The sequence below is a fragment of the Harpia harpyja genome, chromosome 2, assembly GCF_026419915.1.
Source record: "Harpia harpyja isolate bHarHar1 chromosome 2, bHarHar1 primary haplotype, whole genome shotgun sequence".
Taxonomy (NCBI): domain Eukaryota; kingdom Metazoa; phylum Chordata; class Aves; order Accipitriformes; family Accipitridae; genus Harpia; species Harpia harpyja.
In genome coordinates this window covers 31,424,633-31,452,168 of record NC_068941.1, presented here as the reverse complement: position 1 = coordinate 31,452,168, position 27,536 = coordinate 31,424,633, and the positions used below count along the sequence as shown (strand labels likewise).

Genomic DNA, 27,536 nt, shown 5'->3' with positions numbered 1-27,536 from the left:
CCAAATTAGGTTGGCTTAGGTCTTTGTGTAGTTTCATGTTGGAAGAGACCTGTGGCATCCTTCCTGGTGCTGGGTTAGCAGGGGCTGAATTGTGGCAGCTGAGGTAACATCTGGCTTGGAGGGTCAGTGCTGCCACCAGCTGAGGACTGTGTAGGGTCTCAGGGAAACACAGCCTAGCCAGTTCTGCTTTGGCGTGGAGACAACCCACAGCCAAAACTGAAGTTACCTCCCTCATCAAATAATAGGTGTTACTGAAGCATAAAATTAGAACAACCAACCTCTTTGTGGAGGACATCATAATTACAAATAAAAGATTTATTTTTATGGAAGAATTATTCAAGGATCATGAAACAGAAGATAAGCCCGCTTGCGGATGTTGGAAGATGTTACACTGGAAACATCAATATTAATATAGCAAATTGTAGAAAACATGAAATTAGATAAGGTGCTCAATTTTCAGTCATATCAGTAGGGTCAGTAGCAGCAATTACAAAACAGCAGAACTTAGGGTATTAAAATTGAAGAGGAAATACATTTTGTCTTTTTTTTTTTTTCTGAAGTACAAACCATTTGTAAAGGCCTCAGTGTCTTCCATAGCATGGAGTTGTGCATGTACTAAAAAAGAGAAGCAGGACTTGTGTGCTCTTGTTGAAATTTAACACTGACAAGGAGACAAGTCAGTCTAAAGTATCTGCAGCGGAGATAGGCAGTGGCTGCAAAGTGGTTGCATGCATGTTTTATGCAGTGGTCCTCTCATTTTAGTAATCTGTCAAATGTTAGCATAGCCATTTATGTGTCAAGATTCCATTCAACTGGTATGCGACTCTTCATCAATCAGCACTGACAAAAAGTAACAGCATTGCTACAACAGGTCAGGCAGTAATTCCCACAACTGTCAAAACAACTAAAATCCATCGGAATGCAAGCTGGGCTGTCCCTGGGAACTTAATTTTGAGAGACCCTCAGGTTAATTCAATCAGTGTGTCTGAAATGATATATACTCTACTTGCATATTTTTTTGGACTGAGAGGGTTCAATATATAAACTTTTGGAAAAAAAAAATCATAAAATCTTACTCTATATAAATAGTTATCTATAAAAGTTGCTTTATCCATAGAAAATTAGGATCCAGATTCTTCATTTTCTTTGAACATAAAGTGAGAATGCCCGGCATAAACGTTGTGTCTCTACACACACAGTGGTAGACTCTTGGTAAAGCATCGTTGACGTTAACAAAGCTACACCAATTTACATCAGCTGGGAATATGATCCATAGGACCTAAGTTACACTGGAAGATAATGATTTCTCTCTCAAGCATTTTTTTAAGAATTCAGCCATTAAAACATGGGAAGTAATTAACATCTCAATATTACATATTGAAATTTAAAATATTGTAAAAATAGCATGTTAAGCATATAATTTTAATAATAATAGGATTGGCATTGCTTGTATGGTCGTTAAGCAATTCAGATTCTGTGTAATATGGGTAAATCCACAGATTTCACTGAGTTCGTATACCTATGACAAGCCTGCCATCAGCACTAAGGTATTTCTGTATCACTTGTCCATTCTGTCACTTCTAGATTTCAAGCCACGTGGTGCAGGTCTCATGTATCTGAAAAGGTATTTTAAACTCCTACTGAAGCTAATAGGAATTCAGCCAGTTTATGAAGGTAGGATTAGGCTTCAAACAGATCCTAAGACTTGGACTATTGCACTCTTCCTCTCAAAAGCAAGCTGGACACAAATTCAGACTGAATGAGGAAACTTTCCCTCTTCATGTTCTTATTCTTTTACTTGACAGTGAGGGTTTTTTAGAATAAAGCCCATTTTCTTGTCTGCAGGCAGCTCCATTCATATGGCCGATGCTTTCATTTGCACCTTCTGGTTGAGAACTCCCTTCAGTTGTCTGAAACAGAAATGAAATGTCAGTGAAGGTACATGCATGTCTTCCAACAGTCAGCCATTGGACTTGGTTCCCGTTAGGTAGCTCTGCCTGACCCTCCTCTTTTAGTGGCACAACTTCTTAGCTTTGAAAGAAATTGAACTGAATGTGTACAAATGTCTGTAAGAGGAGGGTTGCACCCCAAATCTAGTATAATCTAGATGATAGCCAGTAATCCATAGGGTCTCTGCCTTAATTACTAAATCCCTAGACAGCTGAGCTATTGCCTTCCCACCATTCGCAGCATCACTGGAAAACTCACCAAGGGACAGCTCAGCAAGCTTTCCTATAACACAGTGGGTGATGTGTTTTTAAGGGGGTCAGAAATTATATATGAGTTATCCAAAGCTGGGGCTGCAACCTAAGAAGTCCTAATTTGGATGCATGTTAGCCATTCGTACTCAAAGTGCTATGATGGAAACGAAATCCTTGGAACTCTCTGAAAACTTGGACACCTTTCAGGCTGAAGGCTTGCTTAGAAAGCCAAATAGCCATCAGTAGCACACAGTACCTAGAACTAGTAAAATAGTTGACTGCTGAGCTCACAATTTTGTACAGCCCAAAGTCTGGCTGGTCTTCTTTGCAGACAAGGCGAGGGGCTTGCCTATAACATGTTTCTTGTTGTAGGTCTGTATTACTCAGCCCTTTTTAGATTTGCCCCAGTAACACAATCCTCTCGGGTTTCTAATAGCGGGTTACGTTCTGAGCTCAGTTTCAAGGCACAGAACCACTCACACCACCAAAAACGAAGGTGTGCTCTACCAAAGTAATTTATACTTGATTTGCCAAACACCTTTCTGAATAAGAGTTAAAAAAAAATCAAAACATACTTTTCTTTTACACTGTGCATTTGTAGATGCATTATTTTCTGTCTTCATTCCAGTTGCCTCTTCCATTTCTAAAAAAAGTAATAAAATAATTAATTAAAAAGAATCACAGGTAAGTAAGCATACAGTCAATTTAACAGCTGGCTGAAGTAAAAAATACCTAATCAGCTATTCCTCTGTGCATTTATCACACAGAAGAATAACTGAAGAATGATGAATATTTCCTAAAACATTTTTCTGAGGCAATGTGATTAATGTATCAGGACTGTGTAGCTTGGGGGTGTTTAGAGAAAAGAACGAAATCAGCAGCTTGACTGTAGCATGGGGGTTCAGATAGACCTTTCAGAGCCGAATTCTGCCTTTGTCCAGGTTCGTGCTAGTCTAACTCCAGTTGTTATAATCTCAGGAGATGGGAGCCTTCAATGTAGAATGGGCTTGGAGGGTCCTTACACTAATAGTATACCTGACATCATTATTTTTCCCTGGATTGGTCCCCAGGTAGAAGATAAATAGAGCCTGAAAACCTTCAGGCTAAACTGGAGTGAGACAATCATGTTCCAGTATGCCAGTTAAAACAAACAAACAAAAGGTAGAGCACATTATGGAAAGTTTCACCAGTGTTTCAGCAGTGTCTTTCAGGCCTGTGCTGAATTAATATATTCACTCCTTAACATATAGCATATGCGACCAGAAATAAGTAGTAACACTGAGTCTGTGAGAGAAAGGATCAAGAGCAGGATTTTGCCTAGAAGTCTGGATGAAGTACATATGGGGTCTTTTATTTATTTATAATAATTGGCATTAAGAACAGCAGTTTGGACAAGTGGTAAGAAATGTAATTGATTACTTTCCCTTGCACGTAATGGTTTAGATTATGGTGGCTGGTGTTTCTAATGGGTCATCTGGAAATGAATGAAGAAGAGTATTCCTCTGAGCACTAAAGCATACATACCTGTGAGAAGTGCATCAATTGTCTCCACTACATGTCTTGCATCTTCCATTGTGAAACACATTGGTGGTTTAAATTTTAGTATATTTCTGTGGGGTCCATCTGCACTGAGAAGGATTTGATGCTCTTTCAGCCTGTGGAAAGAAGAAACATCTGTGTTAGACACAGGTATAAAACTATATTGTGTCCTGTCAGACAAACCCTTGAGGCTGAGTTAGATTTTGAAACTTTTCTTTTTCTAGTACTGTGTTATCAAAAGCTACACAAATTTAAACTGAAATTAATGACTAACTGCTGGGGAATATTAGGAGGGTTTGATCACTGCATATAGTCTTTAGAAACCATTTACTTGTAAATAAGGTGAAGGGCTTCAGCTGTGGCTGGTGTTCGCTTTTGTTGATCTTTCACCAGATCCACTCCAACAAACAATCCAACACCCCTGGAGTAGAGAAAAAAAAATACAGACAAGTGAAATCCAGTGTCAGTAACCCAAGCCTTCTGCTGCAAATGCAAAACCTGTTTCTAAAAACTGCAATCCCTTCCCTGGGGTGCAAGCGGGGAAGGAGCAGGAAAGAGGAGACTTTCTCTTTGGTCGTCTTTTGGCACTGGCTACTTCAGACAATCAAGTGGGATAACAGATATTTCTGGATAAATCAATTTAGCTGGCTTATTAAGGCTACATGGCCAGTTAAGAATGATAGAATAATTTTCTTTCTCTCTTATCCTGCAAACCTCAAGCCAGGGAGCTGTGGAAGACAAATAACCAAAAACAAGAACTAAAAAAGCGCCACAACACAACTCCCTGCCCCAAAAACCTGAAGGCAATTATCTCGGTAGTAACATGAGATGAGGAAAACCCACACTAACATCTCCAAATGAAATGGACCAGAGATTTGAATAAGGTCTCCATCGTCCCAATAGTGTGCTGACAACTGGGCTATTGCACGTGGATGGCTCTTCTCTCCCAGAGCTTTTCCAGTGGCTATGCTTACACCTAACTAAGCAGATGGATGGATGACTTTTTTGAAAAATGCACTGCCTTACAGTATCAGTTTTGGGTAGTCCATTTTAAAAAAGAGGTGTAGCATAATCATGACATAATGTTTCTGTGTTCCCCTCACCCTAAACTTGTTTATTTTTCTAGCACAGTTATTCTTCTCTGACATTGCTGTAAGGCACCTACCTGATATCTCCCACTAAGGGGTGTTTCTCCTTTTGCTCAGCCAGCAACTCCAGGAGGTAATTTCCTACACGTGTAGCATTTCCTTGGAGATCTTCTTTTTCTATTACCTCCAGCACAGCCAAACCAATAGCACAAGACACTGGATTGCCTCCAAACTGACAGTAAAGACAAATAGGAAAACAAAACCCATCAGAAACGTTCATCTGTGTCTATTCATGTAGTTTTCACTTGCCCCTCCTGCTTGGCATGTTGTGAGGAAAGCTTGAAGTGGTGGTGATTTTGTGCCGCGCAGGCTGTGGAGCACCATGCCCACCACTTTGGGCAGTGTAAGAGGCCCAAGAGAGGGGCTCCCTCTTCCTCTGCTTCGGGTTTCAGTAATTTGAAGATTTCACAGCTGAAGCATTCAAGCTGCTCTCACGGTTAGCTGATTGCATATGCAGGCAAAATATTCCTGTGAAGAGCAGTGGGTGACTTCTTGAACCAGAGGGTGTAAACTCCAGGGGGATTCATGGTAGCTGGGAAGAAGGCCCAGTCACAGAAGCAGAAAGAACACTCAGTAAAGAAGAAAGCCGTTCCTCTGTGGCATGCACGCAGCTCAAATGTTTCCTGGTAAAGTGTCACTGTTTTGTTAGGTAACAACTGCAGAGCAAGGTCTGCCAGGGCATGAGCCTCACCAGCACAGAGCCTATCCCAGAAAATGAAATTTTACACGGTCAACATTTCAGAGTGGGGAAGAGAGAGAGAGAAAAGTAAGGAAGAATTTATTTGTATGAAGGTGAGCTGAGATGCATGACTTGCCAGAGAGCTCGTGCTGGTCCACATTAAGATATGGTACTCAGTACAGAGCATATTTCAAAGCCTCTACACTTGCTTTTAGACCTTAGACTGTGGTTGACTCGAACTCTTAGTAATGTGATGCAGTAATGGATGTAGATGTTAGCTGAGTCACCTGAACAACTTTTAACTGCTAAATGCAGACCAAAAGAAAAAAAGGCATACCTTCACCTACGAACTTACTGTATTGAAATACTCCATTCCAGAGGCACCAAAACTTTCAGCGATTTCCCTTGTTGTGACCACACAAGACATAGGGTGGCCATTGCCAATGGGCTTTCCCATGGTGACAATGTCAGGCACAAAGTCTTCGCCTTGCAGTTGGAACGCCCAAAAATGCTTCCCAACTCTGCCAAAGCCAACCTGGACCTCATCAGCTATGAACAGTCCACCCGCTGCACGCACATACCTGAAAACAAATAGAATAGTTTGAATGGCTAGTGCTGCAGTACATGTCTTGGGTAGGCAATCTAGGACAAAGGAGTTTGTATTACACAAAGTCTCCAGTGTCAGACCAGGTTAGGAAAAAAGGAAAGAACGTGGCTGCTGAAACACAGCTATAGCTATTTCAATTGATAAAATTTTTAGTTTGCTAAATGTTAAGAAAAAAAAATCTGGTATTTTGATGCAAATTAGGGGTACTGTAATGGTACTGCAGGGTTGTATCTATGATGGTTCAACTTCATCTTCTATCAAACTTATGGCCTGAGGATTAAAGGTAGAAAAGGAAAGACAATTATCCAGCTCAAAACAGTTAGTCAGGTGATGTTCCATAAAAGGTAGAAGTGGAATCATACTCTTCAAAAAGTAGAAAGGAACCACATACAGCCAAGAACAACAGAGGGTGACAGCTGAATTGATTGGATAAGCCCATAGTGAAAAACCTGTTTCTTCTTTGGTTAATTTTCCAGTTGTGCCCTTTTGAAGTGATGTACGTACTCTGCCACTTTCTGGAAATAGCCCACAGGTGGAATTACTTGGCCTCCACAGCTCTGCATGGATTCGGCTATGAAGGCAGCAATCTACAAAAAACAAACTCAGGTGAGAGCTGTGTTCATCTACTCCACCTTTGCACAAACATCTAACAGTCTAGAAATAAATGTTTAAATGTATGCCTTAATTTAATCACGCAATGGGTTGGACAACTGAGGGCTCTTTAGAACAGCTATGGTTAAAGAATTTATTCATTTTGTAATCTGGGGTGCCCAAATTTGCAGTAGCCAGGGCCACCTTTGTAACCTGATGGGAATACAAGGACCTTCGTTCAGCCCTAGTCCTACAGCTGTTGAGGTGGAAAACACCTACTGGTGTCAGTGGACGTTGGATCAGGCTCCTGGGAGCTCTGTAAATTTATTTACAAATTTCAATTTACAGGAGACACACAACAGTGTTTGCCATTTTCCCCAAGAGGTTAATGAAACTTGCTTAATGCCAAGGCTCTCCAGTAACATGTATATGTTGTGATCAGCTTTGTTCAATCCTGAACACCAGGTAGAGGTGGGTAAAAGCTGAACTGTAAGATGACCTGAGGCTACACTTTGGGCACCCCTGCCTAATGCAAACAACTACACAAGTAAAATGTCAGCATGAGGCACTTGACAATAGAGGAGAAAAATTCTACAGGTGAAATAATTCCAGTTGCTAGGAATGAAAAAGAAAGTTATTTCAAGTCAGGAAGGGTAAGAGCAGCAGATCAGATACACTGGAACATCAAAATTCGTTTCTTGTCAACAGCAGAGGTCTATGCAGCAGAGATACGATATTACCCCAAAGTCTCAGCATAAGTCTGCTATTTAAGGGATTGCATCCCCACACCACTTGTGAACCCCTCCCTGAGCATCAAGAGGTCTCTCTGGGCTGGTGCAGTCTTCCTGGAAACAAGGCCGAGCAGTAACGTGTAAAGAACCGTATACTATATTTGAAGAGGCATGCTACAGCCAAAGAGTATGAAGCTTCCCATAGCATGTGAGGCTTAGCCTTTAGCACAACTTGTCCTGCCACAGGTCTATGTCACCAAAACCTAAGAAATATGCAAAAGAAAGGAAACAAGGGAAGAAAAAAACAAAACTATCCGTTAGTAGAGAATAAAAAAAAGTTGATGAAGAAACTAAAAGAAGAGTGATGTAAGTCCATTGGACTAGAAGGGAACATGTTGTTCCAATCTCCACTGAAGTCTTCTGTGACTTCAGTGGGATTTGGATCAAGCCCTACATGTCTCAAAACACTCATGCCATCATAAAAAACATTAACACACATTTTAGGTAAACCTGTTCAGAAATTGTTGGTTTTTATCAAGGTCATACTGTATATGATCGAAAGGTTCACCTTTTTGGATGACTCCAAAGTTATCTTAAGCTACTAGACTCAGAAATGTAGTATCAAGATTTTATCTAGTATATTTTCTCCATGTCCTGGAGACTTTTATATATCCTTGCGAGAATTTGTGATGTAGTTTCTCAGCTGACCTCAAAGCTTGCCCTAAGATATTTACAATCTACTGATTCAATGCATAAAAAAGGAAATTAAACTGCTTTGGTTGTAGCTGCTTATTTAGAACTGTATTATTGATCCTTTCATTGATGTCTAGAGAAACTGTGCTAAGAGCATCAGGTAGAAAAATGGCCCATTTTGACCACAGCACCCACCACAGAAAAATGAAGGGCAGGGGGAAGCAAGGGAACATGAGTAAAGAAACATGTCCTTAGTTGCCTGTTTCATGCCCCCATGTCACACTTTATAGATGAAGCCTCAGCATTTCTAGAGCACAAGACACACACCTTGCGTCCATTCTTCTGTGTTTCTTCAATAATCTTTTTCACCTCTTCAGCATAAGCACTTGCTGGATCTGGGTGGTCTTCCCTATATTTTCCTCTGTAGATATCTGGAGAAGGAGCCTGAAAAGACCAATTTTTTTTTTTTTTTTTTTTTAAGCCCATCCTTCTGTGAAACATTTGCTTCCTTTTCTATTGCTCTGAGCTTTTGTCTTTCCACACAGATAGATAATAGGAGTTAGTACAGCCTGAATTTCTGCATGGTATTGCAAAAATGCTTACAGGAGCTTAAACTCAATCCCGCCCTGTGATGTGTTCAACATTACTGGATGCAACTGTTGAAAAAGCCATCATCTACCTCATCCACCTTTCAAGACTGTCCCTCCTCTCCCCCAAGACACAATACTGAATCCTGGTCCATCATTTTATTTCAGATTCTTGCAGAAAGATCCATTTCTGCAACTGGAGAATGGGGTTTTCCAGTCTGTCACATCCCTTCCAGCGTCCTAGTCATGGTACGAATCTGTATGACCTTCAAGCCTCTACAAACAGTGTTGGCAGATGTTCAGTAAATAAGAGAAAGGAAGTGGTATAAAAAGGTGGATACTACTTTGGCAGTGTGGTTAATGCAAGGAGGTCTAGATAGGAAAGACCTGCTTGGTGTACATCTCTGGGCTGAGAATGATTTTTGTCTTTGTAAGATACACAAGTGCAGGCTGAAAATCAAACAGTATCAGCTGGACACCCATGAGCTCTATACCCAGATCTGTGTGAACCTGTGGGGTCTGCCTTTCCAGTCTTTCAAAGTAGACTCAAAAGTCCTGCATATCTTCAGTCAAACCAACACAACAGATACTGGCTAATTTCTTCAAACTGTGTAACTACACAGCGCAGTGACTCAGGAAACTTGTAGCACTCTGAAAGAAATCAGCCTCACAGCTAAAATACCCTCTTAGAAATCCAAAAGCAAACAATTTTGCTGTATTTAATCCACTGACAAACAGCCAAGTATATGTACTCTAGCATCAGCAAAACAGAATGAAAGCATATTTACACCAGAAGTGGGTAATTCAATATGCTGCATAACAGGCATAAAAATGACAAAAAGCAAAAAACTACACTTACCACATGCACAAACTCCTTCTTGCTGTCCTTTCCCAGCTGATTAAATTTATAGGGACTGATGTCAATCAGAGACGTAACATGGCCATGGTAAGCACTGCATGAGTGTTAAATATCGAAGTCACTTTTCACCAAATATACAGAAGAGCTAAATTTACAACTGTGCCCATAAATAATCCAGAATAAGCAACTGTATCTGCAACACGGTAGCACTGTTTGTGAAGGGATCTTGATTTAATTTAGTCTTTCTCTCAAAGGCAATATGAAATTGCTGCCGACTTTAATTCACTAGCAAGACTGGAACCAGGAGGTTTTTTTTTTATTCTTGCATAACATCAAGTACCAGCATGAGGACAGACCAAGATGACCCATGGACCGCACTGCCTCTAAGGTGGCTGCCCTAGCAGCCCTACCTAGCAGTTGAAGTGGGGGTCCAGTTCCCTCATTTCCAGCCTGTGGACTCCACTCTGGCCAACCCAAGCTTTGCAAGCTAGACCCCAACACCATTGCAAAGACTCTCACGAGCATGCATTGCATTGGGAAGTGGGGATCTTATGGAGCAGCAGCACACCACTACCTGCCCCAACGGCCCTACAGTCTAGACTGTTTGGCAGAAGCCGCTTTCAGGAGCAGGATGAATATTGTTTGAATATAAAAGCTTTATATTGCAGAGTATGCTAAAGCTGGTTACTACTGAGGCCAACTTGATTTAGAAATGAGGAAACAGAGCCTTTTGAACCTAAAGCATGTAGCAGTTTCTTTCAGGGAATAAACACTTTCGTTCACCCATAAACTTGAAGCGAGGGTAACCTCAAACCAAATCAAAGACATGTCACAATCTCATAGTAGCATACACGTAGGGTAGAGAGGATGTTTTTTGAACTCCTTTGTCTTCTTTACACCTTCTTACTAGCCAGTCAACAAAATCTGCTAATGGACACAAAGAAAGGACAGAAAGCCCACCCTGACTGGGATGGTAGCTATGGCAAAAGCCTACAGAGCCTTGGGACCTGGGCAGAGAAATACCCTGTGGTGTTCAGAAAGACAAGACATGGCAGTGAAACAGTGACAGAGCCAGCTCCATCCTCAGCCTCTCCTGATGGAAACTACTCTCAGTGGCTCCAAATCTTGGCCACGTGAGTCAAGGAAGGCTAAAAGGGATCTGAGCACGGCTGAGTCAAACAACCTTTGTGCCGTTCAGACAGACACATGTGCTCTTGCAGTTGCTCTGGCTGGACTTTCTAATCACAGCCTGAGAAGAAGATCCAGCTCTACAGCAGCGTAACCAACCCTACAGCTGCATCTAGGATATGGAAACCCAGAGACGTGGTCGGCCACCTTCCCCATGGCTGACGGCCCTCTCAGTGCCTCCTGATTTTGGAGCTGCTTGGTTTTGTGTGTGCACTTGTGCTCACTGGAGGAGATCTGAGCATCGGTGCAGCACCATGGCAGAGCTACAGGATCTTTCTTCTTGACCACTGAATATTTATTTGTACAAAAAGAAACATGTCCAGCAAGGTGTGACAAACAGAAGGCCCTTTTCTAGAGCAGCCCAGTGACCAGACCACTCATTGACACTGAAAACCAACATTCAAGTCTCTGGCCTGAATTGCTTTGGGAGGCTCTGTGGGAAATGCCCTATAACAGGTGATTGACCTTCTAAGGTGACTGACAAGCTTATTTTTCAGAGATCTTCAAAACTTGCATTTATCCAAATGTGGAAAAGGGATTTCCTGACCTGTTCTAGTATGAAAGCAACAAAGCTTTTCTTTCAGCAGGCAGTGAACTACAAACAGCAGGGGGTTGCTGCAAAGCTGCTTCTGAAGTAATGGCAGGAGTTGCTGGCTGCATTCACATAAGCTACTCTACATACTTACTTTTCAAGGGTGATCACGTCTTGGTGCCCATGGTACTGCCGAGCCAGTCGTAAAGCAAGATCATTTGCTTCAGACCTGCATAGTAACAGATACAGCCACAAAATAGTGAGGAAGCACTTCCAATTAAAATGGTATTCTGACACAGAAGAGGAGGCATGGGCCTAATGGATATAATAAGTCAACACAGCAGGCTCTGTTACTATACAGATTACAATGCTAAGGTTGAGACCGTAAATGCCATGTAAGAGGGCAAAGAAAAAACAGCTCTTTGTGTAAACAGCAAACAAAGAGATGCTTTCTTTCCCTCCTCCAGTTTGCTTGTAGACATTTACCTCCTCTTGGTACAAATGAGACTGCTTTGCAGCTGAGAGCACAATGCAGCCACCAACCCTCGAAAGGCAACAGTGTGCCAGCCCCATCTCCCACCCTCCACAACAGCTCCATCCTCTCCAGCGCTTGCACCACCAGGCAGCCGAGAATGCAGATCTGCTCTCCAGATGAAGACTCAAACTTCCAGCCTGACCCATAGCAGCCCCTATGCTCACAAGTCCCTGCAGGTTGTCTGTTCTGGCAACATAAGTGATCACAGACTAAACGGACCGCCTAAAGAAGACTACTCGTTTCCAAGGTCATATGCCAATTTACAGATAGCATTCACCAATCTGTACATAATGTTCACCAATCTGCAGTCTAATTTCCTTTTCTTGCTTTTTCCCTCCCTTTTTTTGCATAGCATTCAGTAGACCAGTTTCATGTTTTGGCTCTCTTGCATTGAGCCATCACACTAAATATGACACCTGCAAATAGGAAGGATCCTTCGATCAGTACTGGAAATATTATTGTTGCTTATTAATAAGTCCTATTTAGTAAGATTTAGACCCAGCTGTTCTGAGTGTCCATTTCAAACAGAAGCAAAATAGTCATAATGGAAAAAAAAAAATACTCAGACATACCCAGAGTTAACAAAATAGCAAACAGAGAGTTTCTCAGGCAGGGTGGCTGTAAGACGCTGTGCGTACTGAACAAGGTTGTCATGCAGGAACCGAGAATTTGTATTGAGCAGTTCCATCTGTTTTGTTGCAGCCTTTATCACGTGTGGATGACTGTGGCCAACTAAAGAAGAAAATAATGAGTTATTACTAGCAAGCAGTCAGTTACTGAACCACACAAAGAAATTCAGAGAAGCACTGTGAACATCATCACTTGGAAAGAAGTGTGTTCTGATTCCTATTAGAAATGAAGCAATAGAAGCAGTCCTACAAGTTAAACTGCTTACCATGAGCAACGTTGTTGATACAGTCTAAGTATTTTTCTCCTTTGTCATCAAACATATATTGGCCCTGAGCACGCACTATCTTCAGAGGGTCCTTGGCAAAGAAAACTTTGCAGGAAGGCCTAAAAAAAAAAAAATTATAACACCATTTTAGTTTTCTCAGTTGTTCCCCCTCCTTTGAGTGTTGAGGGGGTTGATCTTCTGCAGCTCTGGAGACAACTGTCACCCTCTGCGAAGAGCTCGTGAGTGGTTCAGATGGTGGTCAAGCAGTGCTCTTCCCAAAATTAAAAACAGGCCCTGCACACCTCCCCAGGCACAGTGGGTACAGAAGCAGGTCTTTAATAAGGGCGTTTTCAAAGCATGACTCTGTCTGCAAGCGGTTTCACAGGAGCACAGTGATTGCAAGTCATTCCAGGTCCTTACATGTCCTGTTGTGTTTCTATGCTGTAGCTCTGTTTGTTTACATGCCTTACAAACATGTATGCCAATTAACTCGCTGGGAATAAAACTAAGCTGTTAAGCATTATTTTATACTATAGCCAAAAATTCATTATGCAATGGATGACTGTACCGAATAGAGGTCAAATTCAAGAACAAAACACTAATGCCTTGCAGGCTTTATTTTCAGAGGTGCTGAGCAGGTCCTAAAAAAATCTCACTATCTCATCCTGACTGGTTTGGATAAAATCTTTAAAAGCAGCTTTTCATAAGCACCTAAATCACACTGGCTTCCCGCAAAACTCAAGCTCTTTGTAAAATTTTCCAAAGTACTCTTTAAACACTCTTTTTTTTTTTTTTTTTCCTCTTGGAGAACATGCCATCTATGTAATTATGTTGAATGGTATCACTGAGTGGAAGGGAGGTCTTCTGGCCTTGGATAAATAGTTATTTCCAGGTAACTCAAAGTTATTGTCAGATATATTGAGACTATGAACTTGTAAAGACTAAGTGTGACTCCTAGGAAGTGATTTACCTTCTTTCTCACAGTTTCCAGCCCCATTGCATAGATCTTTTGTGACATCTTCGGCTACTCCTTTGGTACACTTTAAAAGCTGTGTACATCATCTCTGGCCATTTCTTGACTAGTTTTTTTCTTCTGTAACGTGTCAGTCCATTCTGTGAAAGTTTCTTTTCCTTCAGCCAGCACAGCCCAATCCTATAATCCTTGCACAGGCAAGAGTCCCTTAACATTGAGCTGGCCCCTAAATAGAGGTTGCTGTGCACGCTTGATGAGGCCATGACTTTCATGAATCTTTAGTGAGCTTTCTATACATGCCCTGCATTTAGGATACAATCAGCAAATAGCACTGGTTTCAACAATCTGGACTTATTTTTCACTCGGTGACAGCTACTGAGGAAAGAATTAAAGCTGCACGTTCTGGAGGAACTAATATTGCGATACAGTGGGGTAAGACATGTGCCCAGCCAGGAGTGTTGCTCAGGCCACAGCTGCGGGCAGCCTTCCTGCACCCCCCCAGTTAGACTCAGTTTAAGAAATCTCCTCATTTAACAGAGACGTCTGTTTTTCAGGAGCATGCAGTTTATTCACACCCTCCCCCTGCACAGCCGCATTTTAGCCATACACCTGGGTACCGCGCTCTGGCTGCTTGCTTTGATCTGTTAAAAAAGTGAAGTAGCGTTTGATGTGCGGTGTTTTAATGACTGCATTCCCTCCGCCCGCCTAGGGAATTACAAGTGGCCCATAGATTTGGCAAGCTGAAGGGCTGACAGGTCAGGTCGGGTCGGGTCGGGTCGGGTCCGTCCACACCCCCCTCCCCACCCCCCGCGGGGGCTTGCCGTGGGGCCGGAGGGGCCGCCCAGCGCTCTAAGCCCCCCCGGGCAGCGCCGAGCGGGTCCGGCCGGGCGCTGTCACCGCCGGGGGGGGGGGGGGGGGCAGGGCAGGTGCAGCTGCCGGAGACCTTCTTCCTCCTCCTCCTCCTCCTCCTCCTCCTCCTCCTCCCCCCCCCGCCGCCGGCCCTACCCGATGTGCTTCCTCCGCAGGGCGAGGGTCTCGGCCTTGCTGTACCGCTCCTCCATCCCGCCGGCCCGCTCCGCCCGCGGGCTCCCCGCCTCTTATGCCGGCTCCGGCCGCCGCCAAACCCCTCCTCCCCGCCCGCCGCCCTCCCGCTTTCCCCGGGGGGACGGGCCCGGCCGCGCCCCCACCGGGATTGCCTTTTGGGCCCACTCGTGATTCCTATTTAGGTAAGGCTCCGGCGCGGGATTGCCGCCGCGCCTTGGAGTTTTTTCCGGCGGTGCCAAACGGCACAAACTTGCAAAAAAGAACCGACCTGGTGCGGGGCAGGCGGGCGGCCGCCCTGCTCCCACCCGCGAGCGTGCCGTGCCGTGCCGTGCTGTGCCGGCGGTGGCTCGCCTGTCCTCGGTCATTCTGGTGGTCAAAGCACTGCTGCTGCGGACATCCTCGGGGGGGGGGGGGGGGCACCACGCGGTTGATTTAATCAAAATCAGGGTCGTAAGTCAAGGACCTTCACAGCTGCGTAACTTCCAGAACCTGTTCAGAAGTGTAGGCTGAGATACATACTTGTATATGTCCATCAAAGCCAGTGTCTGTATTTCTTGTAAAGCGGGGTGAATTAGTAAGAAAGAGCTATGGTTTTATGCATGTAAGTAGAAAAGGGCTCTAGCCCTGGTGCTCTGATGCTTTGGTACGCCCTTTTCAGTCCGGCCAAGACCTAAGTATAACTGGTCCTATGATCTCTTTCTAACCACAGCGCCAGCATAGAAGTGATTTGCTCGAATGTGGCATTTCTTCGTGGTTACCCTTGATAACCATCTCACTGGAAGTCAAAGCCCATAAGAAAAAGAGGGGACGATTTCCTGGGGAAGAAAGGCAGAATTCACATCAAGAGGCATCACATTTCAAAACAGCGAAGCTGCTGGTGGAGCACCTCAGCTTTACCTTCTCCCTGCCACAGATTCACCCTCTCCTCCGAGCTGCGTGGGCAGGCAGCAGCAAAGCTGCGCCTACTTCCCTGCCACCCCATCTGTAGCTCGTCTGTGCCACCTGCAGCGCTATGTTTGGAAGAGTTTTCAGAGAGCATATGTAAAGCCACACAATTTCCTGTGCTGATGATACTTGTCTTTTCTAGATCAGTATCCAGCAAGTCATCCCAAGTTTTGCAGATGGAAGAAACACACCTCCTGATTTTTACATTTTTTTATATCTCTGCCAGTAAGCTACCTTTCTGCTTCTCTAGTCAAGCGTTTCTTTTCCTACGGGCGTTTTCTTGAGCTTCTTCAGACAGTTTTAATTTTGAAGCTCCGCATCTTTCACATTCCTGCATTTGTGCTCCATTGGAAACCTTGCCTCACCAACCAACAAAACAGCCATGTAGCAGAAGTGGTAGGAGGCACCAGCAGCTACACCTCTATATCCCAGCAGAGACAGCAGCTGCCTGTCTTCAGTGACTTGTCCAGGCAGAAGAAGGTATGGGCTTAAAAGATCTGAGGGAGTTGTCAAAGCTGTCAGCTGGGGCAGTATTGGACAGGCAGCGATGAGATTCATTGATGGGTCTCAAGAAGAGAGCAGGCATTTAGATCTGCTAACATCCAAGTCGAGCCTAGGATAGAGCCTGTCAGGAATGCTGTCTGCAATGCTTTTCCATTTTGCCTGCGTCTCTGAAAGCTGGGGAATGATATTTAGCATAGGGTAGATGTAGTTCAAGTTGTACACGTTATATACTAGACCTAGAACAGTGAAAAATCTCAGCTGTTTATGCTGACCTGCCCAGTCTTGCTCGCACAGAAACCCTGGACCACAAACAGATTTAAGGGATATGCAAGCTACTGTGCTTCTACTCCTTTACAAGCATGCGTCGGCAACCAGCCCTGCTTGTATCGGGGCTTTTTGTTCCAGGTTCAGCAAAAGAAAGTTTGTTCACAGCTAGGTTAGTAATTGCTTTAAGCAATATTAAACTTCATCAGGAAAGCTCAGAGTGTTAGGTGAAGTAGCTTGTTAGAAGGCGAGGGGGTTGCTTCTCTGTTCCTTCACAGCCATGGAAAGAGGCTTAACAATGAAGAAATTATCCCTCCCTCTTGGCTCATAGTTCTTGCACGCTCTTTTGATATTATCAGCAGGAACAAGCCTGCCAAGTCTCATGTGTAGAGCAGAGGAGGTCTCTCCTCCCTGATTAGCAGAGAGATACCCTGCACGAAACACAGGGCTTTCCAGCACCTTGTCACTTGGCTTTTTTAGACCTCTCCCACTCCTTCCACTTGCCCTCATAATGCTGTGGAGTAAATAGTAGCAGCTATTTCTCCATGGTATAAAATAGTTTCTTTTTTTTTTTAAATACTTTTGTTTTGTTTTTAAAAAAACATACTGTTTTCTCCATCCTGCTCTGTTTGCTTCCTGAACATTCTAATTGATGGGTTTTTTCCACACTTGCTTAAGGACTTTGTCCTGGCAGGGTATCAGCAACCAGCAGCCTGGTTTCCTGTATGAATGATGAAAAGGGGTAAATATTTTTTAGAGCTATTCAAAGTATCCAAGTAAGGTGGCTTCATCTCCCCATTTAACTGTTTAAGGAGTTACAGTACTTCTGAAAAACAATGTACTGCTAGTGCACCCTGAGAAGCAAACCCATTACAGATGGCCAGTGGAAAATGATCTGGGCTGATGTTTCAGTACAGAAAGGCAAAAAGACAGACAAACCATACCCATCTGCACCTTCTCAGGGACAGCCAGCTGCTTGGCACTTACTCTGAAAGGGGAATGGACTTGCCTGCGAGTTGATGCGGTGATCGGTCCAGCAGGCCCCTGAGTCAGTGGAGCACAGGGTGTGTTCATTAGGTATAAATAGGCCAAGGGTAAGGCAGAAAAGAGCAAGATTGTGTTACTTACAGAGCTTCATGGCAGCATTGCTTTCCAGAGCCATTTGCATGCTTGCTGGGTCCTGGATAATTTTTGTTGAGAATCATTTCAGTGCTGAATGTGCCAGTGGTGGTTGCAGTTCCAGATTTTTAAATGGCGAATTTGTTCTATACGCATCTTTCTGACACAAGCTAATTCATATAATAATGAGAGTTGATACTTTAGATTTTTTTTTTTTTTTGGCCATATTTGGTTTTATCAGTTTTATCTGAGCCAGAATCAATTACCTCACAACAATCTCAATATGCCAAAGAGAAGAGAGCTCCTAAAAGCTTGCAAAAACTTGCCGGGTACTTGGTAGCTCCAGGAGGGAGCAGCCAGACAAAGGTGATGCCAGTGAGAGCTCATGACTGCTCAGGTTGGGTGTGGGCACTTGGAAAAATTAGTCAAGCCGTAACCTGCACATACAAAAACAATCAGGATATTTATTAGTTATTGAACATTCTGTCTTAGCGTAAGCACATGAAAAACCTGCATCTTGGTTGATGTGACAGGAGCTGCGTCCACCTTTGATCTGAGACAAACTAAAGCAGCTTGAGTACAACTATACTAGCAGACTGTGATCTCTCTCTGACGAGGTTTATGTACAGTGTTTTCCTGAACACTTCAGGTTATGTGTATATATATATTTGTATGCATGCATATATATGTACACATATATTTATATATATGTTCAGATAGACATATATATACATACATATATATGGAGCATCCAAGCTCCGAGTTTTGAGCAAGAATCCAAAACCACTGTATTTTTCTACTGCAGCCTGGAGAAGGGAGAGGCCAATGCCCTACGAGTACTCTGTCTGGAAATTAGCAGAAGCCAACACAAGACAAATTAGTAACCCTGGGAAGACAGAAAGACTGCTTGCAGGAACATGACTTAAATGTTTTGGCATTCCCTTGTTTGTTTGCTTTTAATATTTATTTGAGTGCAGTTGTTACTACTTGCTGAAAAATGAATGCTTTGTCAGGTCCTTGTTTTGTTTTGTTCTTTTTGTTTTTAAACATTTCTTTGTGTGTGGTTATTATAATTGAACCCCTAGGTTAGGTGAAGCTGTGTGAGATGAGGATATAAAAAGCCACTTCTGTTGCATTTTGTTGACTTCTGCAGTGTCCTTATTACAAATGGGTAGGGATTAGCAGGTTTAGTAGGTCCACAAAGCAGAGTTGGATGTGAATAATGGCCTTTAAGTATTTAATTAAGAGCTCCATTTAAAAAAAATTAAAATGAGAGGGAGAAGAGCAGGCATTTCACATTGCAGCCCTGCGTGTGCTTTGGCACGTCACAAAATTTTGGAGGTGGTATCTGGATAGGAAGGAATGCCAGAGGAAAGTTGCGTCCCATGAGTATGGTAGGATGTGAAGGCTGTAGGGTACCGGTCAGCTGAAGTTTGAGTTCAGAGGGAGCGCCATACTGAAAAGTAACAGGGAGGCAGTAAAAGGACTGAATGGGAATTCCCACCCACAGACAGCTAGCTCTAGCAGCAGCCAGAGTGCATTGGTTGTTACCGTACTGGTAATGACACTACCAAAAATACGTGGACTGCCGGCATAGTGCTTATGGTGACTTGGCCAACATCAGAGTAGCTATGTCACTGAGAGGGAAAAAAGCAGCAACTGTCCAGAACATACTTTGTGTTTGTTTCTTGGCAGGACAGTTGCACCGGCACCTAGACCCGCCTTCCCTCCTCTACGAAAGGAGAAAGGAGAAAGCTGGAAGGAAGAAAAGGTCGAGAGCGACCGCGGCAAAAGCGAGGACTTGGCCCGGGTCAGGACTGCCGGGCTGGTGTGGCAGCAGCGCTCGCAGCCCTCGGGGCCGCACATGCAGCACGGCAGAGCAGCGTCTGCTCTTGGCATCGCCAGGCACTTCCTCAGGGACACTGAGCACGTTAAGCTCTAAGTACCTCATCTGGGAAAGGGAGCAAAGCTATTTTTAGTCCCCCCAAGAGTCTAAAACAGAGCTAGATAAGATTAACGGACATTTGTGGAGATTACCAAGAGTTAAAAGTAGAGGTCAAACTCCCACGGTGCTCATTCTCTCTTTTAGCCTAGAGTGACTACATTTTTGAGGTGAAGGAAGGGGAAACAATGGGGAGCGTTTTGTTTGTCTGAAATCTTTGGGGATTTAAAACCCCCAAACCTTTAAATAATGCTATGAAGAGATTACAGCTGATGCCCAATGTTTTATTTTTCAAAAAAAGTCCTTTGTTCAAGGAGACTCCTGCAAAAATGTGTTGTCTTAGACCAGGGTGCTTGAAAATATACCATTTCAGAATAATTATTATGCTCCATCTTTTCTGAACAAACTGGATTTGTGGTAATACAGACCTTCACATTTTCTAGCTTGCGCTGTTACTCATGACACTGCCTGTGTACATCTTTATTTCTCAGCAGTTCAGGTTTATTTTTCACCTTCAGTATTATAGAAAGGGGAGATCGGTGATTTTCAGCTTTATTTCTTTGGATCCTAGGATGCCTGGTGACTTGCCTAAGCAATAGTTTCAACTTCTGGTTAATACACAGATCCTTGCAGCTTTTCCAGAGCGAGGAAAGGCTCTAATTTTTGCAGCAAAGTTTCTTCCTTCCTTACTTTTGTGGATGCCCATAGCCTGTGCTGCCTGTTTAGAAAAGATGACTGAATGGACTTGGCTTTGAAGGGAAAAGACACATTAAGAATAGGAAGAGTGAGGTGGGGTTTTTTATTGCATGCTGTAGGAAAATGGAACATGTTGCAAAGGCCTTGATTTTTGTGTGAATGTGAATACTGACCGATAGGACCTGCACTAGATTTCAAACTACAGATTGGCACAATGCAGCACACACTTTTTCCAATCCAGACAGACTAGAATAATTTTTTGCACCAACATTAAGAACTTTATAACTATGCAAAATCAGCACCAATGGTTGGATTAATATTTTAATAATTACACACTTTTTACATTATGAAAATAAATCATAAATAGTGTAAAAATAATTCTGAAGATCAACTTCTCACAAGCAAGAAACAAAACCCGAAGTACAAAACCGAAAGAAAACAAAACAGTATTCAACTGAAAAACAAGGAGAAATTTTAATAATAAAAACAAAAGCATGCTGTTTGATAGGGTTCAATTAAGTCAGGACCAGAGGCCACAAGAAAGTGGTAATTAATAACAAATTAAAATGGGTGATTAAAACCTTGCAAGTCTTTACGCTACTCATCAAAAGAGGTCTCATGACATATTTACAGTGCTAAGACACTCAAAATACTTCTACTATTGATAATATGATACTGACCCATGTGTTTTTCCCCCCAAGCATTGTAATCCTTGCCAAATTACTTTTCTTTGTATTTTTATCTCTTCTACTGCGTTTATGAGACCATTTGGAATACAAAAATAACGGCACATATAGATGAACTTAAAAAAGTAAAAAATACAAATAAAAATATATAATATTTTCCAAAGGAAAAAGTCAGATACATACATCTTAGTAACATTTTTAAAGTTGTGTGATATTTTCCCAAACATGTACAATAATATAAGAATATCCACATATATGTTAACAATATGTAAAACATTCTTCCACCAACCCAACTCTTCATAATACTTCAGAGAAGTGTGCAAGTACCAATGGTATCTGGGAAATTCATACAATTTCTTTTTTAAATAGAAACAAGTAAAACACTAACGGTCCCAGGTTAAGTTAAGGCCCCCTGTTTTCCAAAGAAAATTCAATTTCCAAGCAGCATTGATAATTGGATGCATTTAAAAACAAAATGAAACAAAAACAACACTCCAAATCCTTTTTTTAAATACAAGCTCCACTTGTTTTGTGGAGTATCTTTTTCAAATTCTGTCAAAAATGATGGTGGCAGGCACTTGTTTCTAACAGCATTTAATGAAGCCAACCACCATGTAAAATATTTCAATAACAGAGGGTGCAAGAAAACCTTCATTTGTACATTACAGCAACATTCAGATCCATAAAAGCAAGTTGCAGAAAGGAAAAAAAAAAAAAATCAGGTGTTACTTTTAATTCTGGTCACTGAAATTGAATCATTTTTTGCAATGACTAAAACCTACTTTCTTTTGACCAGTATCTTTGCAGATACTTGTGTTTTGTGCGACTCTTTAGTGTGAAAATTTAGGTCTCTCATTAGGTAAAATACAGAGATTTAAAAACGTAATTTAAGATGGTCAAGCAGCAGGGATTAGGAAACTTGAAAGGAAAGGTCAACTTCTGCATGCCTTGAACATCTTCATCACATTCAATAGACTGGGAGTATCCCTGCAGTTCTTACTCACCGAAGTGGTCCTGATTCAGGCAAAACCCCACTGTTGAAGTTGGTAATAATCCCCTTGTTACTAAGCACAATACCTGGGTCCGTCCTTCTGCATGTCTTAAAGCGCTTTGCAAGGGAAGGATGCATCACTCTCTCCATTTCATTGCTGGGGAAAGGGAGGCACAGCCAATTGAAGAGCCTTGCATGGCTGAGCCCAGGTTTACAATCCTGGTTCTGTGGCAGTCAGTGGGACGGCTCTTTCTAAATCCCAACGGGATCCAGGATCCGAACCAACATCTCCTGACGTGGCCTTATGCAGCACCACCTTCCCACAAGGACCAAAGGTCTGCTCATCTCATTTAGGGTTGCATCGTCTCTTCTGCTGGCCTAACTGAGTAACTGATGCCGATGTGCACTCTTCCACGAGCGTAACGCTCAGTGGAGCCAATGCTAACTTTCCACACTGTACATGAATCTTAAGAATTATCCCTTTTTAAACTGTACTTTACACATGTGGACGTATATGGATTTGATCATTCTGAAACTCATTCATACTACTTACATGGTAGACTAGAAGAATATATAAGCAGCTGGATGAAGAGTGTCATTCTGCCTTGCTACACTATCAGAACGTGACATCAAAATCAGCAATAAATAAAAATATAAATCAAAAAAATACATTGTATCATTGTTCCATGAATTAACATTTCATGCTTTACCTCAGGAAAAAATAAAAAGGTGTCCAAAGCATCCTGAAAGAAAGATTCTCCATAGCTAATCTATGAATATGAAGACAAGGACCATGTATGTCAGACATATTCCATACAGTGCTTAAAAGACTTGCTGCTTCTGTAGCAGGACTTCGGCACAGTGTGGTTATAATACACTGGAGTAACAGATGATTACAAAACTTGGTATGAAACAAATACTAAAAACTCTCAAAGAAACAAGAATTAATCATACCTGAAAAAGTCAGGGATGTAGAAACTGTGTAGACTAATACCACTACACATTTCTACAACTGAAAAGACTGGTAGAGGAACTACTGTTCCTGTCACAAACTAAACAAAACAAATCATATCTATTTGGAGGAATGCTACTAAAAGATACAACAACACACAGGTGGATCAAACTGTAGCTTTGCCATCAAAAGAAAAAAGATATACTAGCACCAAAAATAGTTGCTTTTTAAACAAAATAAACATGTTGCAAGTCTTCACAGGGTGCTTTTCTTGATGAAATATTAAACACAATTCTTTTTTTCTTGTACTGAACATGCAACTTTTCTAGATACTGTTAGTTTTCATTTCAAGTCAATCTTTGAGATGCAAATATTAAAGTCAAATCTATAAATGTAGTTTAGCCTGTCAAATTAAATTGTTTATCTGCTGTTCACCCATGGTCATTGAAAGGGAATGAACCTTTCATGATATTGAACAACAGAGAAGCTTAAAAAAGTTAAGTAAGATTATTTGGGAAAAAAAAAGTATTCCTACCTGGTGGGAGTTAAATAAAGAAATTACTTTACAAGACAGAAAAGAAAGTGAATAAAGGTCCTTAAGTGTTTCTTCAGCAGGGTCTCAGTGTCAGGGAGTTAAAGGAGAATTGAGTTTTGACTAACGCTTAACAGTAGTGTCTATAATTATTTCCCGAATGAAGAAATCATGAACCAAGGTTCTGCTAGCTTTATTGATGCATATGAGGACAGAAATGGATGCTGTGAGGACAGTTTAAAAATACAGATATACAAATCTAAAAAATATGAAAGTGCTAATGACAGCATGCATTTAATAGCTCTTTAACTTGTTGCTATTTCTTAAATGAGTTGTTTGTGGACACTCTCAATATGGAATTGCTAAAACATCTAGCCAGATAGTAAACATCCTACTTGATTTTGCCTTTGAATACTCTGAGGGAGATTTAAAAAATATTTCGTCTTACTGTGTAATTGCCAGTATTTTATATTTTGTAAAAACACTCAACTTCCAGTCTTCACATCTATAATATACCTAGCCAAACGTACCAAGTCAGGACATAGGCATAAAAGACTCTTCTGTTAGGTGGGCAGCTTGCTCCTCAGCCTGTTGTTTTTTGAGATAGTGCTTCTTAAACAAGCAGACTAAAACTGGCAAGTCGGAGGGCTTACATGGTGCTGCTCTTGTCCCCTTTCTGGGAAGTCCCTCATTCACATTACTGCTGTAGCACTCTGATTATTAACACTTTATATTCAGTCTATTCCATGTGAAGGCTTTTACTACTGTAATCATGATTATTCAAACAGGTTAATACTTGCATCTCTGAAAATTTAAGCACAGAAAAACTTTTTTCCTCCTATCTCTGAACACTTGTTTATTTCTTACTATTGAAAAGATGGAACTGAGCAGTAAGAATATGTATATTCAGTATATGTATCTATATAGCGTTGGAATTTTGTTTTTATTTGTAAGGTACTACTAGATAGATGCCACTAAATTAATTTTTAGTTTAAAAAAATCTGTGGAAGATTTTCCCCAGTGCAAAGCTGGTTTTGTCTCTGATATACCAAAATGACAACAAAGATTTAGCAAAGTGAAAGATTGCATTATAGTGGCATTTCCATTGATCTGAGATTGTGAAGCAATATGAAAAGTGCAACCACAGCAGGTCCCCATCTTCACGCAATTTAGAAATGATGGAGCAAGGAAGAATGTGCATTCCAAGAAGGGCAAGGTGCCCGCACATGGATGGAGACAGGCTGCCTTCCTCAACGTTAGTTTTGGTCTACATATGAAAGACAACTCTCAGAAAAGTAACTAAAAAAGTTTGTGATCCTCCTGCTATACACTAGGAACGGAAGTGATATAAAAAGAATTTCCATCTGCCAAATATGGCACCATTTCTCATAAACTAATCTCTCAAACTAACTACAGTGCACCATATGAAGACTCAAAACTGGAAAAAATACCTTGTGGCAAAAACTACAAATGTGCACAAATTAAGTATTTATAGCAATAAAAAAAGTGGAGAAGCAAAACTTTGCCAATCTTTCTCTAGAAAGCTAGTAATCTGAACAGAAATGGAGAAATATCGACACCTTTAACAGTGTAGTGCGATGACAAGTATGCAGTGGTAATCACACAGACTTGTTTCTCTCCAATGTTTTTTGAGTAATAATGTCCACTAAGGTCACTGTAACAGCAGAAAAAGAACAAGATGAATAAATCAGTCTGTGAAACACAAAAATAAACTCTTTTTTAGACTTAAAGGCTTCAAAGACTCTGAAATAAAAACTGTTAATACTGAAACAAGATGAACACATGGCTTGAAGCATTTTCTTCAATGCCATCATCACAAATGTTGAATAGATTATTGAAATGCATCCTTTATGGCAACAGTTATGGGAAAAGGAAACAAAATTAACCATAACTTCCAAAATTCTGCAGCGAAGTTCAGCTAGTTTTGTGTAATTTAAACTGAATCACCTGAAAACCACACCATGGTACATATGTCTCTGGTCAGTTCCATTATCCTCCTCCTCCAGAGCATGTTCCGATTTATCCCCGCCTCAAGAATGCTTTTTCCTCCAGCAGTCCCAAAATACAATACGCAGAGCACATACTCTGTCCATCCTTGAGTAAGGTTGAGAAGCTTCTGGTCTCAGGCGGTGTCTGCCATCAAATGATCCCTGCAGCACCTCTGTAACCTCTTCAAACAACCCACAGAGAAGTCTGGTTTCTTCTTCAAACTTCTTTCCTCCTTGATTAAGGACTCGACAGGGCCTATCGTGAATGTCTTCACGACCGTGAGCAGTGCAAGGCAAACCGATGCTGATTAACAGGCGGGACCCTCTTTGATCAAAGGGGCCAGGTGACCCGCAAGACTGGAAGCCATCCACCTGCAGCTGGAACTCTATTCCCCAAAAATTCAAGGCCTCTTTCTATCCTCCTCTGGTTTATCTCTTTTTAGCAATAAGCCATGGTGTGACTCCCTTGAGATGACAAAAGGAAATGATTCAGAAGCTGGAATCAAAGGTCACCACGAGCAGCCATTTAGCACGTGACATGATCACACAACAAGCAGGTTTGGCACACAAACTCATGCTTTTAGTCCGTACAAGCAGATATGGTGGCATGAATCTGTGAAGTGTTTAAGATAGACATGGAAGCCAAGTCAGTAAACTCCAACAGCAACTGGTACAGTACATTTGATAGCATTTTGCTCTTATTTGGTCACAATTTCTTGTAAACTAGTTCATGGCACTCATTGTCCATGCAGGTCCACAAGCCAAAATATAAGAATTTACAGAAATAATCAGATTTCTATTATTGATCGTTGTATTGAGATCTCTCTCTCATTAGAGAGAGAATCTTTGCAGGTTTACCCTGCAGTTATATATCATCTAACTGCAGGTGTAAGTGAAAAAAAGATGTACAAATGGACTATTGCAAACAAGTAGAAGCAGCTACATGTAAACATATCTCAGACTTGTAAAATTGAATTTTCAGTTTTCAGCTATAAATACAAAAAGTGGAGCACTATATACACAACTTCATGCTTGTAAGGTTAGATTCATCACTGCAGAGACAAAAAGAGATACAGATTAATCAAATTAGTAAATCAGTATTTCAGATTTCTATTCCAAATACATAGATATGGCAGAGTTGCAAATGCGGATAGTTACTCAGCACCAGCTATTCTTCAGAGATAAATGCACCCAGGATTTCACTTATGCTTTATGTTTTCTAATGTATTATATGCCAGTATCCCTCCACCTACATTATTTTGAATGCTATGTTTTAAAATCTAGCACTGTGTAGGTTAAATCTTTACTAAAGTAATGTTGCTAGTTAACATTAGCATACAACATAACAACCAGGAGAATGTATTGAGGAATAGAAAGGTAAGGCAAAGAGGAAGGCAGGATGCACTGTTCTTCTAGGTATCCCAGAAAAATAATATCATAATAGATCAATATAAATATTTGATAGAAATGCCATATCCATGAGCTTTTATAAAGAATGGGAAGCAGTGATCATGTGCAGAAACCAAAGGATGTGTGAGTCTTCATATGAAAGAGAAAAGTCTTGGACTTTCCAGAAGTCTAATGCCAACTGTTCCTACAATACTGCCTCAATGAGTTATTACTTCTACATGTATTAGAACCTCATCACACCCACTACTGCCATGCAGAGGTCTATTTTGCATTGCTGCATACATCTGTCTAAGAGGCTCTGAAGTATATCCTGATACTGTTCAGTATGACTGTGACAGGCTTTTCTGTGTGCCAAGGACGTACTGCCCCTGAAAAGAAAAAGCTCTGCCCATCCTACCTTTTGCCAACAGCCAGGCATTGGTAATCCATCGGGACCCTGTTTCGAGAGGAGGGGGGAAGAAAAAAAAAAAAAAAAAAAAGAACATTGTTAAGTTTGATAAGATAGATATTCCATCAATATCTGTTAGAACAGCTGAAGCAGCTCTGACTTTTTATCTAATAAGTAGCTACCAGTTCCTAACTTATTTCCTCTCTTGTTCTCAAGGTGAAGGAAAAGCCAAAGGAGAGAAGGTTTACACTGTAAATACATATGTGCACCTCTCTGCCATAAAGATTTGGTTTTCC

General features: G+C 41.6%; 2 protein-coding genes and 1 long non-coding RNA gene across 3 annotated transcripts in view; 1 reads left to right on the top strand and 2 right to left on the bottom strand.

Moving 5' to 3' along the window:
* Positions 1–331: 331 nt before the first annotated feature.
* Positions 332–14,883, bottom strand: ETNPPL (ethanolamine-phosphate phospho-lyase). The gene is made up of 13 exons (XM_052774771.1): positions 14,764–14,883; positions 12,786–12,904; positions 12,463–12,622; positions 11,510–11,584; positions 9,636–9,729; positions 8,517–8,633; positions 6,679–6,761; positions 5,923–6,148; positions 4,906–5,060; positions 4,072–4,161; positions 3,726–3,856; positions 2,777–2,844; positions 332–1,910 (listed from the first exon to the last, which is right to left on the bottom strand). Exons 1-13 carry the CDS (start codon positions 14,817–14,819, stop codon positions 1,779–1,781), a joined length of 1,506 nt encoding a protein of 501 aa, XP_052630731.1. The 5' UTR covers positions 14,820–14,883; the 3' UTR covers positions 332–1,778.
* Positions 14,884–15,741: 858 nt separating this feature from the next.
* Positions 15,742–19,954, top strand: LOC128135730 (uncharacterized). The gene is made up of 2 exons (XR_008233222.1): positions 15,742–16,227; positions 19,330–19,954. It is a non-coding gene; the product is annotated as an uncharacterized LOC128135730 (long non-coding RNA).
* A 767-nt stretch (positions 19,955–20,721) lies between these two features.
* COL25A1 (collagen type XXV alpha 1 chain) overlaps positions 20,722–27,536 on the bottom strand; it is a 335,707-nt gene continuing 328,892 nt past the window's right edge. The window contains exons 36-37 of the mRNA XM_052774794.1: positions 27,250–27,288; positions 20,722–25,907 (exon numbers count right to left, since the gene is read on the bottom strand). Of these exons, the coding sequence (XP_052630754.1) occupies positions 25,872–25,907; positions 27,250–27,288 (75 nt within the window). The 3' untranslated portion in view covers positions 20,722–25,871. The remainder of the gene's footprint in view (positions 25,908–27,249; positions 27,289–27,536) is intronic.